Source organism: Amphiprion ocellaris, chromosome 15 (genome assembly GCF_022539595.1).
Source record: "Amphiprion ocellaris isolate individual 3 ecotype Okinawa chromosome 15, ASM2253959v1, whole genome shotgun sequence".
In the NCBI taxonomy this organism is placed as follows: Eukaryota; Metazoa; Chordata; class Actinopteri; family Pomacentridae; genus Amphiprion; species Amphiprion ocellaris.
Window position 1 is genome coordinate 20,978,701 of NC_072780.1, and position 13,492 is coordinate 20,992,192.

General features: G+C 38.8%; 1 protein-coding gene across 2 annotated transcripts in view; it reads left to right on the forward strand.

Annotated features, from left to right (window-relative positions):
* Positions 1–13,492, forward strand: part of top2b (DNA topoisomerase II beta) — a 29,999-nt gene that overhangs the window by 8,837 nt on the left and 7,670 nt on the right. Inside the window, exons 8-29 of one of the 2 annotated variants that reach the window (XM_023277547.3) lie at positions 519–692; positions 786–887; positions 990–1,127; positions 1,236–1,374; positions 2,295–2,452; positions 4,130–4,255; positions 4,341–4,451; positions 5,471–5,576; positions 5,683–5,792; positions 6,023–6,115; positions 6,362–6,476; positions 6,683–6,804; positions 8,279–8,427; positions 8,634–8,865; positions 10,155–10,289; positions 10,446–10,646; positions 10,745–10,940; positions 11,049–11,140; positions 11,376–11,531; positions 11,788–11,871; positions 12,819–13,013; positions 13,233–13,368. In XM_023277547.3, the coding sequence (XP_023133315.2) occupies positions 519–692; positions 786–887; positions 990–1,127; positions 1,236–1,374; positions 2,295–2,452; positions 4,130–4,255; positions 4,341–4,451; positions 5,471–5,576; positions 5,683–5,792; positions 6,023–6,115; positions 6,362–6,476; positions 6,683–6,804; positions 8,279–8,427; positions 8,634–8,865; positions 10,155–10,289; positions 10,446–10,646; positions 10,745–10,940; positions 11,049–11,140; positions 11,376–11,531; positions 11,788–11,871; positions 12,819–13,013; positions 13,233–13,368 (3,070 nt within the window). Of the gene's footprint in view, positions 1–518; positions 693–785; positions 888–989; positions 1,375–2,294; positions 2,453–4,129; positions 4,256–4,340; positions 4,452–5,470; positions 5,577–5,682; positions 5,793–6,022; positions 6,116–6,361; positions 6,477–6,682; positions 6,805–8,278; positions 8,428–8,633; positions 8,866–10,154; positions 10,290–10,445; positions 10,647–10,744; positions 10,941–11,048; positions 11,141–11,375; positions 11,532–11,787; positions 11,872–12,818; positions 13,014–13,232; positions 13,369–13,492 lie in introns of both variants that reach the window. The other variant, XM_023277545.3, reaches the window with a different exon arrangement.

Here is a 13,492-nt window from a genome sequence, read left to right on the forward strand (position 1 = left end):
ATAATGCTCCATCATGTTTTAAAACCTATTACACAGGGAATATTAAGGCTCTGCTTGATTTGAAAAAATATAATCAAAAAATTAGATCTTCCCCAAATCGTAACGCTATAGGGTTAAACTAGTGTGACATTATAGCTACTCTTAGTCCCAAGTGTAATTGTACACTTTAGGTTATTATATTATTAATTATGTTAGCACATGAATAAAAGTATGAGTTTTTGTGGAAAAAATGACATTGTGTGGGTGACCCCAAACTTTTGAATGGTAGTGTATACTGTATATTGTGACATTTCTTCGTACAAGGATGATCCAGCTTGGCATTTTTACAGTTCCCTCTGACTCTGCCTGGTGTCTGCAAACAGCACATACCTTAAGTGCCCTGATATGACATATGTTTAAATATTTTAAAAACTGAATTGAATGACAGGCTTGGAGCAGTTGTGATTGTTAAAGTTATTTTGCACGAGTGAATATCACTTATCAAACCTAATCTTTATCCTGCTTCTTTGCCACTAAAGGTTAATGGATTCCGCAGCTATGTGGATCTGTATGTGAAGGACAAACTGGATGAGACAGGCGTGGCCCTGAAGGTGGTGAATGAAAATGTGAACGATCGTTGGGAGGTTTGCCTGACCATGAGTGAGAAAGGATTCCAACAGATCAGCTTTGTTAACAGCATCGCCACTACTAAGGTGTTTGGATTTGTCAGGGTGCATGCGAAGTGGAACAAGTTGACAGAGAAGCAAAGTAAAATGTGTTTCTAACATGGAGACTGTATGTTTCAGGGTGGCAGACACATTGACTATGTGGTAGACCAGATTGTTTCTAAACTTATTGAAGTGGTAAAGAAGAAGAACAAGGCAGGAGTGTCGGTCAAACCCTTCCAGGTAGCTTAACAAAGACTTTATGAAAAATTTATGTTGGTGTAACTGTAATTGATTCATTACAGACATGATTAAACCCGTATTGTCTCATACTGTCTCATACAGGTAAAGAACCACATCTGGGTCTTTGTGAACGCGTTGATTGAGAATCCATCCTTTGACTCCCAGACCAAGGAGAACATGACACTGCAGACCAAGAGCTTCGGGTCCAAGTGCCTTTTGTCAGAGAAGTTCATCAGGGCTGTAAGGACATTTCTCACGTGTTTTCAAATCTCCATTGTTTTTGGGTCATCTAATCTCACCTATGATGGTTGTACATCAATCATGAAAGAACGCTTTTGTCACCCACAGGCAACCAACTGCGGAATCGTGGAGAGTATACTCAACTGGGTGAAATTCAAAGCTCAGACGCAGCTGAATAAGAAGTGCTCATCTGTGAAGCACAGCAAGATCAAAGGCATCCCCAAGCTAGATGACGCCAATGATGCTGGTGTGTTAACAGTGTGGTCAATATTTAACGTGTATAGAAGAATGGGTTACAATGAATGTCCACCACCAGCTGCACAGCGGTGGTTGTTGCCCTTCAAACTAAATCATGAGTGTTGATGTGGAGGAGAGAGTGAGCTTTCAGGGCACTGCAACAGGTCTGTAGAGATGCCTGCAAGGAATTACAAGGCCTCAGGAGTAATGAATATTATCAGTATTACTTCAGAAGTCTATATTTATCCCAACTATAGAGTGGACTAGGCTTTTATTTGACACAGGCTTTTGCTAGAGACAGGCTTTTATTTCCAATTTTCTGTGTTTTTTTAAGTGTATCGATTCCAGTTATTCCAACATGTTGATTCTAGTTGTGGATAATGTCAAAATAGAGTTGTGACTTACTTACATCTATTAGCATTAGTTTCTGTATTGAACAAAGGCCGTTCCCACTCACTTCATCTCATTTCAGTTTTTCATTGTCAGTGAAATTTGCCACTTTGTTTGCAGTCTTTGTGCCTCCTCCAGATGAGTCCTTTTCAGTCGTTAGAGATATTATTCAAGTTTCATCTAGACCGCAGAAGCAAACATTAAGCACTCAGTTTAAAAAAGTTATATTAATGTTAAGCACTTGCAGCTTTGTACAGTGAGCAGCCTTGATACGCCACTGTCATTCTATTGTTGTTTTAAGGTTTGTCACAATTAAAGCTGGGATGTAGTGAGGCATTTTACATCAAACTGCCATTATTGGCTTGCCAGAGCTGAAGAGAGCAACCATAGTGACATGGATGGAGTAAGAAGAATTATAGTCTAATAAAAAAAACTGTCTTGAAAGCTGATAGACTGACTCAAAGGAATTTGAGTCAGCATAAAGACTGTACAAAGTTACATACTGATGAGTTGTTAATCCTTTTCACATCTGTGTCCAAGGTGGCAAACACTCCTCTGAATGCACCCTCATCCTCACTGAAGGAGACTCAGCTAAGTCTCTGGCTGTCTCTGGTTTGGGAGTGATCGGACGCGATCGCTATGGAGTGTTCCCGCTGAGAGGGAAGATCCTTAATGTGCGAGAGGCAACACACAAGCAGGTATGATATTCAGATGACTTGCCCAGGTAAAGAATGCATTAGTGAAATGTTTACTGACTGAATAACTTGAACATTGCAGACATAATGACACCCCATGAAAAGTACCTGTAGAAACTAAATATTATTTACAGACAAATCTATTAAGGTGAGTCATAGAGTAAGGATGTGTTTAAAAATTGGGTGTCTACCAGACGGTGAGAGCCTAGTAAACAAATGCCATCCAGATGTATTATGGAAAGAGTATGGTCCAGGTTTTTTGGAGCCTAATCTATATTTGATATGAAAGTCAGTACATGTGCTATGATCATTCCCCCAGCTGTCTGGACCTGCAATACAAGATTGGTGGAGAACTCTTTTCATAAAAATAGCATCAAAGAAATTGCACATGTAAACAATATTCAAATATTCAAATCTCATTATCAGTCTTGTTGGCAGTAAATAGACAATTAAATAATAAAATTGTTAAACTTCAATGTCCATTTTTGTGTAGATGAGTAAAACAGGGCTTTTTTTGTTTGTTTTCTATATACTGACCCTTTTGTCTGCTGCAAAATCAGAATGACTGCAGTAAGAGTTTGAAGAATGTATACCAAAAAATCTTGAATTCATTTAAAATGACAGCGCCCTCCTCTGCTTCTACGTGACAGTCGGCATGATAAAATCCAAAGTGTCAAAAACGGAAAACAGCAGCACAGCTTTGTTGGATCCGACTGGATATGTTGGACTCATTTAACAATTTTAACATTATTTGACCCAGTTTTCATTTATTAAAAAGCCTTCAACAGTAAATAAACTGCAGCCTTATCAAATAGATATAAATCCTGGCTTGCCAAAGTCACTCCACAGCAGGCTTAAATCATATTGGTTTATTATAAAATAGCATGCATGTCTGTTCATTGTAGTTAAGGTTAGTCAAGCTGCTGGAAACAGCTACTCAGCTGAAACAGATGTCTGCAAATACTGTTGCAGCAACTTCATCAGTGCAGGAAATCTGTCAGTATTTACTCCCACCTCTAAAATGGATTTTTACTCAGGGTAGAGGAGTGTCATTGATTCAGTTCCACACATTAGGTTTAATGTTGTTTGAATCTGCTGCTCCTGTATATTACCAGTGATAGCTGCTCTAGTTGCTCTCTGATGTCTGGTACAAAGCAAAATTTCCAACCCCTAAACTTTTACAGAACTATATTGTTGAGAAACAACAGAAGCAAAGAAAAATAAATGTATTCTTGGCTTTGGTCCTTTGTATAAATATATTGTAAGATGCTACTCAGTTTTTGGCTAAATAGATATGTCGTTACAAATCTGATAGTCTCTTTGCTCTGACTCCTATATGTCAGGTATTCACTGGTCAGTTCTGGTTTGGATTTCTAACTCTGGACAAAACCTTCTACGTGTTTTTGGGGTCACTTAAATGTTCTGCTTTTCTTATCACCTGTATGTTTACTTCACTTCTCTGCCATTTGCTGCAAAGGAGGTAGTGTATTATGAATGTACACAGGCATTTTTGCAGGAGGAATCTGCCTTCACTTTACTGTATGGTACGGTTTTGCCAAATCAGTAAACTTAAATCTTATCAACTGGAATTTATCATCAGTGGACATAATCTCCTTCTGAATTATGTTTTTACGTTGCTCTTTGTCCTACATCTGACATTGCATTTTTTTTTGTCAACAGATAATGGAAAATGCTGAGATAAACAACATCATCAAAATTGTTGGCCTCCAGTACAAGAAGAGCTATGACGATGCAGAATCATTGAGGAGTCTTCGCTATGGCAAAATCATGATCATGACAGATCAGGTGAGCTCCTCATGGACAAGGTCTCACAGCTCTGTTCTGATCAACGCTAGTGCCTGTGATTGTAACATTTCTTGACTTGTCCCAGGATCAAGATGGCTCCCATATCAAAGGTCTGCTAATCAACTTCTTCCACCACAACTGGCCTTCGCTGCTGAAGCACACATTCCTGGAGGAGTTCATCACACCCATTGTCAAAGTAAGAGATAGACACATTCACTAACAAAACTTGTACATTACTGTTTAAATACACCTCATGACAACCAGCACATATTCAGCCCAAATTTTATTCAGTTCACCAGGCATGTTGCAGTTGACATCACAGTCCACAGTTATCAGATATCCAAGTGAAGCAGCTTACAGCTGTGGCAGGCTATGAATGCTCTATTTCAAGGGTGTCAAGCATAAGGCCCGCAGGCTAAAACTGGCCTGCCAGAGGGTCCAATCCGGCCCGCGGGATGACTTTGCAAAGTGTAAAAATTACAGAGATGAAAATGAATCCTTACTCTGTGGAAATATTTAAAGACATTGAACATTGTGCAGTATAATGTCAGTCAGCAGCTTGAGTACGACAGAGTTTTGTTGAACGCTTTTGTTGATGCACTGCCACAACTTTTATGTGTTTTTTTTTTTTATGTATAATTTTTCTACATTTACAAGACAGGGGAATACTTTAACATTTTTCCTCAGTAGTTCCCACTTTAATTTGTGTGTTGTGTTACTGGGTATCTACACAGATGTGGAAATGAATGGGAATTTAAAATAATTCGTAGATCTTAACAAGTTGTAAAATACTGTATTGTTCAGTTCCATATACCTGCGACTAAATGTTTTGTGCCTTTGTAGATACACTGATCTGTAAGTTTTGATACACAAATGATCAACTGAGGCTTTATGTTGTTGAAATTTCACTTACTTTGCTTAAGAAATTTCTGGTTGTTCATAGTGTTTTCTAAAAAGATAGTTCATTAAATGTGAACATTGTCAGAAGATACTTTTTTGCACTGAAACAAAGGGAAATACTTGGAGTTGTCGTTATTTATAGGTTATTATGTTATGATTTTACTGGTCTGGCCCACTTGAGATCAAATTGGGCTGAATGTGGCCCCTGAACTACAATGAGTTTGACACCCCTGCTCTGTTTGGTGCACAAGATAAAAACTGAACACAAACGTACAATAAACCTTGTCCTGAGCATTGTTGATTATTTGTCTGCAGGCGACCAAGAACAAGCAGGAGATGGCTTTTTACAGCATTCCAGAGTTTGACGAGTGGAAGAAACAAACAGAGAATTATAAAACCTGGCATATAAAGTACTACAAAGGTTTGCTGTTAAAATATTTATTATCAACATTATAAAAGGAAACTTTTATTATCTCAACCAGAGTTTCTGTTTGAAAAATAGTTATGTGTTCCAATTTATGTTACAGGTTTGGGTACAAATACAGGCAAAGAGGCAAAAGAATATTTTGCTGACATGGAGAAACACCGCATCACATTCAGATACAGCGGTGCAGAGGACGATGCTGCCATCACTTTGGTGAGTTTATGTCAGGAAGACTGTAAGAAACACCTTTCTGTGTAAATCAGTACTATGATACACCACCACGAACTGTCGCCACAAAGAAAGTGCAAGTCAACGTGGGGATGCTGCAGTGATGTGGTATTAGGCTCCCAAGGTACTCATAGAAAGGACATTACCTGCCTGTATGTGTGGATGCTAAGAGCCAAAATAAATAAATGGAGGCTAATGTGCTTGCTTTGTTCCAGGCCTTCAGTAAGAAGAAGACAGATGACAGGAAGGAGTGGCTGACTAACTTCATGGAGGACAGACGTCAGAGGAGGATGCATGGCCTGCCGGAGGTTTGTTTTTTTCTCAACAGTTGTGTGGTTCGGTGATGAGAAGTGGAAAGTTTATATCTGAATATGTTTTGGGTTTTTATGTGTGATCCTTCAACTGTGAAAATTATTTGGACAGAGAGTTTAAAAACTCTTGTTACATCACACTGGTTTATTGGTAGTTGATGATGTTGGAATTGAAATGTAAACAGACAAATGATCACATGACATTTGATGACATTGACATTCCTGAATGAATTGTTTTCTCAGCAATACCTTTATGGAAATCAAGCCAGGCACCTCTCCTACAATGACTTCATCAACAAAGAGCTGATTCTGTTCTCTAACTCTGACAATGAGAGATCCATCCCATCCTTGGTTGACGGTTTGTATAATTCCTCCTCCTCTGAACTGTGCCACTATGCTTTGCCATAGGAATTTCCTTTTTTCTGACACTGCAGTGAAAGAATCATGAGCCCATGCTAACACGTAAATTCAGTATTTAGCAAAACTATGATGGATATAACCATCATATTTTGTTTTGACTTTGGAAGAAGGATGATGTGTTGATAATGTGCGTCTTATTTTCAGGTTTAAAGCCAGGTCAGAGGAAGGTGTTGTTTACCTGCTTAAAAAGGAATGACAAGAGGGAAGTGAAGGTGGCGCAGCTTGCTGGCTCCGTGGCAGAGATGTCTGCCTACCATCATGGAGAGGTACAGTCAACTCATTACATGAATTAAGAGCAATAGTAACTATAGGCAAGATGCACAGCAATTAGGGTAGTTTGAGATTTCTATACAGCATTCCATCCAGTGTAAAATAATGAGCTGAGCTTGGAAAAGATAACCACGTGTATGTATTAGGATATAAGTTTGACAGAGCCAGGCTTTATTTGTTTTGGCTGACTTGACAAAACCTAAAACCCCAGTCAGTGGTAATGAGTACCTCAGTGGTTATCAACTCTTGCTTCTGTTAAAAGTACTGTTACTGCAAATGATAAAAAAAAGAAGAAAAGCTGTCAATTGTGGAAGTCTATATGTTTATTTTACCACGCATTGAACTCTTAATGCAGCCACTTACTCCTAATACCACAGCTGCACATTACAGCCCTTAGACTTTAAACTTCCTACATTTAAACATGATAACTGAGAAAGTGCATTTCTCTGACAATGTACCATACTGAATCAAAGTAAAACGTAAGTAAAGTAAGTAACTTTAGTATTACTGATTGAATATTCACAGTGATAAATACCCGCATCTAGTCAGACTTTCTAATCTGGGGGAATCACTTTGACTGGGCCTGATGCAGCTAGTAAAGGTAATAAAAGAATTGTTATCTATTAATTCTTAGACTGACAGGTGTTTTATTAAAGGGAGGATTGTTAGAATCAAGCCTGCTCCCAATAGTTCAGTTCACTCACAAACTGTGCAATAAAAATGTAAAAAAAGATGCTGTGCAATTTCATAGGAATTTTGCTGTAAATATTGTATTTTTTCTTCTAGAAGAAGAAAATATATCTATATACTGTGTGCATTGTGTGCTGCTCTCTTTTTTATTCAAACTGTTCTATTTGCTGCTGTTACACTGTAAATTTCCCCGCTGTGGGATCAATAAAGGTTTTATCTATCTATCTATCTATCTATCTATCTATCTATCTATCTATCTATCTATCTATCTATCTATCTATCTATCTATCTATCTATCTATCTATCTATCTATCTATCTATCTATCTATCTATCTATCTATCTATCTATCTATCTATCTATCTCTAATCTAGTGGCAATACTGGGTATCAGTTGTGACTGTGTGGCTATGGAAAAATGGTTTGCATGGCTCACTGGTCAGATAGGAGGGTACCTTAGCAACATTTTGCCAGGGCCCTGAAATCTAAATGTAACCAAATTTAAATTAACACATAAAGAAAATGAAGTTGGTTAAAAATTGTGATTAAAATAATTGATATTCAATCAGCTATCAAAACAATATGTTGTTTTCTGGTTCTATTACAATGACACAACACTTCCAAAAGACAAATCGCTTGCCCTCATACCCATCGACCTGTTTTAATCTTTGTATCTTGTTGACCTAATGACAACCAGAATACTCATGTCCACATAAACACACTTATTGATTCTGCCTTTTGTTCACTGTTACTGACCACCCATTTCCCATTTGTCCATTGCAGCAAGCTCTCATGATGACCATCGTGAACTTGGCCCAGAACTTTGTGGGTAGCAACAATGTGAACATCCTCCAGCCTCTGGGTCAGTTTGGTACTCGCATCAATGGTGGCAAAGATGCTGCCAGCCCTCGTTACATCTTCACCATGCTCAGGTATAGCAAACAAGAAACATAGTAGATGATTCTTCTGCTTATGCCAGTTGGCAATTATAGTATAGTTTTACTTTTAATTTGACATTCACATTCCTTTTTTTCTGACAAATTTTAGTTTTTCACAAAAGTGGTTTCTTGTCTGAAACCTTTACATAAACTCTAAAGATTAATTTTAATGCTCAAAATGGTGATCTCCTTTGTTGCAGTCCTCTTGCCAAGCTGTTGTTCCCAGCAGTGGACGCCAACCTGCTCAAGTTCCTGTATGATGACAACCAGAAAGTGGAGCCAGAGTGGTACATTCCCATCATTCCAATGGTTCTGGTGAATGGTGCAGAGGGCATTGGAACTGGCTGGGCGTGTAAAATCCCCAACTACGACCCCCGAGAGATTGTCAACAACATCAACAGAATGCTCAACCACCAGGAACCCATGCCAATGGTAAACAGTCTGAAAACTCACAACACAAAAAGAAAACCATTTATTTAAGCCAAGTGGATTTACTGCTTTAATTGGAAGCAGCCGAGTCAATCAGTCCCTGATTTCTTACAGGCCAAGAGTAGGACTTGAAGGTGTGATCACATCTAATCTCTGACACATTGACTCACCGTCTTTTCCATACTTAAACAGTTTTTTTTAATTGCCATTACATTATTGAGGACAATGTTTCATACATATAAAGTAATCTGCCTTATGTCAATCTGGGATTCATAGAGTGTATCTGTGTATGACATAGCTGTTTTTTGCCAAAAATATTCCACTCAGTTATTTTGTTGACCTGAACAGTCTAAATTGAATCACAGAAAGTTTAATGTATACAACATATATCAAATGCTCTATATTAGTGATGTCCTGACCCATTCCATTTATGCCTGGATTGATCCAGGAATATTTAATGGATCCTTATCTTATGATTAGCTAAAATGGATCTGATCAAAGTGTGATACTCTCTCTGATGAAGTCTACTGTATGTTGTGGACGTCAGCTTGCTAATGTTGCTACTGAATAGGAAGCTAATCTCCTGAATGCAGTGAGTATCCACAGTTCACAAGATGCAGAAATAAAAATCAAAAGTAAAGCAGCCAGTTCCAAAGGAGGGAGAACCTTAAACGACAAATAAACAAACAGCAGGATAATCATTACTAGTCAAACTAATGTTAGGATCAATCAAATCTGAATGTCAGCAGGGTTCTGATGGCTTACATGTATTCAATCATTGTGGGAATCTTAATGTCCAAAATGACTGTTTCAGTGCAGCCAGATATTAATGGGTAAATAGGCCAAATGGGGATGGGGTGTTTGACAGAAAACCTTCTAACCAAACAGGCATACTATTCATTTGGGTATTTACAAAAACATTAGGAGGAACAATTGTAAGTAATATAAGAAGACTAGCACACCCTTCCTACAAATTGAAAACCCATTCCATTAGTTAAAACACCAGTCAACAATAGAGCCTGGTGACAGCCAAATGCTCTCAAACTTCAGATTATGCAGCGCAGCAACTGATACCTAGGTTGCTTAGTTCTAACTGTTCTAATTCCAAAAATGAACTCACATTGGCTGTTGGAAACAAAACACAGGAGACCTTTTGGCAGCTGTCACCACATTTAGTAGGGAAACACAAATCAGCTGTTTCCCCTATTCCCCTAAAGACCAGCATGGCTTGTTGTTTGGTACGTTTGGTGAACTCCTTCAGTTATTCTTTCTGTGTAATTTTTTGTCTACAGCTTCCCAGCTACAAAAACTTCAAAGGGGTGATTCATGAACTGGGTCAAAACCAGTACCTTGTCAGTGGAGAGGTGTCAGTCATAGACAAAAACACCGTTGAGATCACAGAGCTTCCAGTCCGGACATGGACACAGGTACGACGAGCTTCTTTTCCTAGAATATCTTGCATTAATGTGTATAAATAACAATAGACCACAGCAAAAAACAGTTGAACACGTGAGGTAAACGTTTCTGTTTCTGTATTGTTAGATGTATAATTGGAATAACTGTATCTTTGGTCCTGTGTGCAGGCCTATAAGGAGTCTGTGCTGGAACCCATGCTGCAGGGCACTGACAAGACACCAGCTCTCATCAACGATTATAAAGAATACCACACAGATACTACAGTCAAGTTTGTGGTTCGTATGTCTGAGGAGAAGCTGGCCCAGGCTGAGGCAGTCGGCCTTCACAAAGTCTTCAAACTGCAGTCCAGTCTCACCTGCAACTCCATGGTAAATGACGACATTGGTTGATTGTCTTCGTTATTTTACTGTTTTAAAATATGGATGTTACGTATTGAACAGGTCATTTTGAAATACTTAATTGTCAGGTGCTGTTTGATCACATGGGCTGTATGAAGAGATATGATTCAGTCCACGACATCCTCAGAGAGTTCTTTGAGCTCCGCCTGCACTACTATAAACTGAGGAAGGACTGGTTACTAGGCAGCTTGGGGGCTGAGGCCTCCAAACTGTCCAACCAGGCTCGCTTTGTACTGGAGAAGATCGAAGGAAAAATTACAATTGGTAAAATACTTCAGTGATTACGTTTACTTCTGTCAGCTCCGTATGTTATGGAGAATGTTTGTTTGAATACATTTTCTTTTCTAACTCTTTTTTTTTCTTTTTAAACAGAGAACAAATCCAAGCGTGAACTGATCCGCATGCTGGTCCAGAAAGGCTATGAATCTGATCCTGTGGCTGCCTGGACCAAATCTCAGGAAAAGGTACAATAGAACTGCTAGAAAACACATCTGCACTCTCCTGCACATCTTACGAAGTCAAAGAAAATCAATAAAAATACAGTGATTAGTACTGGTAACTACCACAAGAGGGAGACCCTCCTCTGAACATGTCATGGCAGCAGATCAGCAAATCTGCATTAGACATGGCAGAAAGTACAGACAGCAACATGAGTGTGATTTTCTGCTGTGTGATGGGATCTTGTTTTTCCTCTGACAGTCTCAGGAAGAAGATTACCGTGACGGAAATGACAGTGACGGCTCAGTGGGCTCTGGCTCCTCGTCAGGGCCAGACTTCAACTACATCCTCAACATGCCTCTGTGGTGCTTGACTAAAGAGAAGGTGGATGGGCTGCTGAAACAGAGGGACATAAAGGTATTTATCAACAATATTTATTTGCGTTGTCTCATCTAGTGACTTTCGTCAGAGGTTTTCTCTTTATTCATGCCTGCCAGGATTTTGTGGATATTCTGGGTATTGTAGTGGTTGTATTTATTCATCAGGACTTAACTAAATGGGAGCCCAGACATGATGATAAACTCACCACGATCAAGGACCGTAGCTGAGATATAGTATGTGAAAATGTGTGGTGGATTTGTGTTGATTAGCAGGTGAATGTGTGTTTGTGCAGAGAGGAGAGCTGAATGATCTGCAGAAGAAATCTCCTGAGGATCTGTGGAAGGAGGACTTGGCCATCTTCATTGAAGAGCTGAATGTAAGTTTTGTGTTGAAGTCAGTTATTGTGGTGGTGGTGTAGTTACAAACGACTGAACATATTCATAATAGTGAACATCGATGCTGCCAGACAGCAGCTGCAAAGGCGACTGACTGACCGTCTGAAACATCTTAACAGTGCTCATGAAAAAAAAAACATAAACAAAATAGAACTAAATAAACTAAATCAATTAGTGAAATAAAACAGAACTTCTCTCATCTCAACTCCAAGCAGTTTTTGTTTCATGTTTACTCACCCTTCACCCCTCATTGCAGTAAAAAATCCTGCACCTCTGTGGAAACAACACAACACAAGTTGTCTTGTCTCCTCTCTGCTCTATGTAAACACAGCCTGCACTTCAGCTGAATAGTTCCTGAATTTCTGTCACATGACTGCTGTTTGCTACTGAGACAGTTAGGACTTCTCAGTTGTTTAGAATATTATTATTTTTTTATATTACCTGGTTTATTTGGTTTATTTTGGGTTGATCTTAAAATATGACATGTCCAATAAAGTGATATTGATGAAATACCATGATTTTAAGTTTAGATTGGGTTTATTCCAAACCAGATTGCACATCACACACAGTTTGTTCAAGGTCTGTCAGAAAGTTGAATTATTCGATGATTCTTTCTGTTTTTCCTATTTCTGCCTTTGATAAATTTTTATGATTTTGGTGATATTTTTTCCATTTAAAAGATAACATGCTCTTTAAACCTGCTGGCAGGTTTTAGGCTTCAGTGGGCTACAAAGGAGGCCAGTGGAGTGTGACCTTTCTGATGGAATTAAACGTACAATTGAATCATGTGCTATTAGATGACAGACATGTCCACTTCTCCTAAATGGTCTTATCTGACCTTCATTTTATTTGTTTGTGAGCTTTTGACTACCGTGATGAATGGACAGAAAGCAATGTTGCGTTATCATTTTGGTGTTTTGTTTGTCAGAATGTGGAGACTCAGGAGCGAGAGGAGCAGAATTCAGGGAAGGCCATCAAACTGGTGAAGGGTAAAGTGGGCAAACCTAAAGCGAAGAAGCTGAACCTGCAGGAGACAATGCCTTCACCCTTTGGCCGCAGGGTGGAACCTCCAACTCAGCCAATTAAAGCTGATGCTGCCAAGAAACTGACCAAAAAGAAGAAGGTAACTACTTTATTTGGGTTTAAAAACACCTGCAGAATGATGGATGAGATAAATGTAACTGGTGTGAAACTAGCAACATACACATACATAATGTAGCTTCTACTGTAAAATTACTAAAACACAAATCATCACACAGGTATAACAACACTTACTCTTGTAAACATTTACTCAGTTTCTCATTTTGGCTTTAACAATAACATTTTGCGTTCCTCCCCTCAGAGTGATTCCGACCCTGCAGTGAAGTTGGAGTTTGATGATGATGGTTTGGGAGGTGAGGGAGGAACAGGAGGAGCAGGAGAAAACTCTGTACCCAAACCCAAAGCTCCCCGTGTCAAGAAAGAAAAGAAAGAGCCTGGTCAGTACTTTTCATTGCACATATTGAAACCATTTCACTAAGCTTCATATTTGTGATTTATTTGATAAGAATACTAAAAACAGATTAACAGCACTTTGGTATCAGTACTAATTGCTGTTTTTAT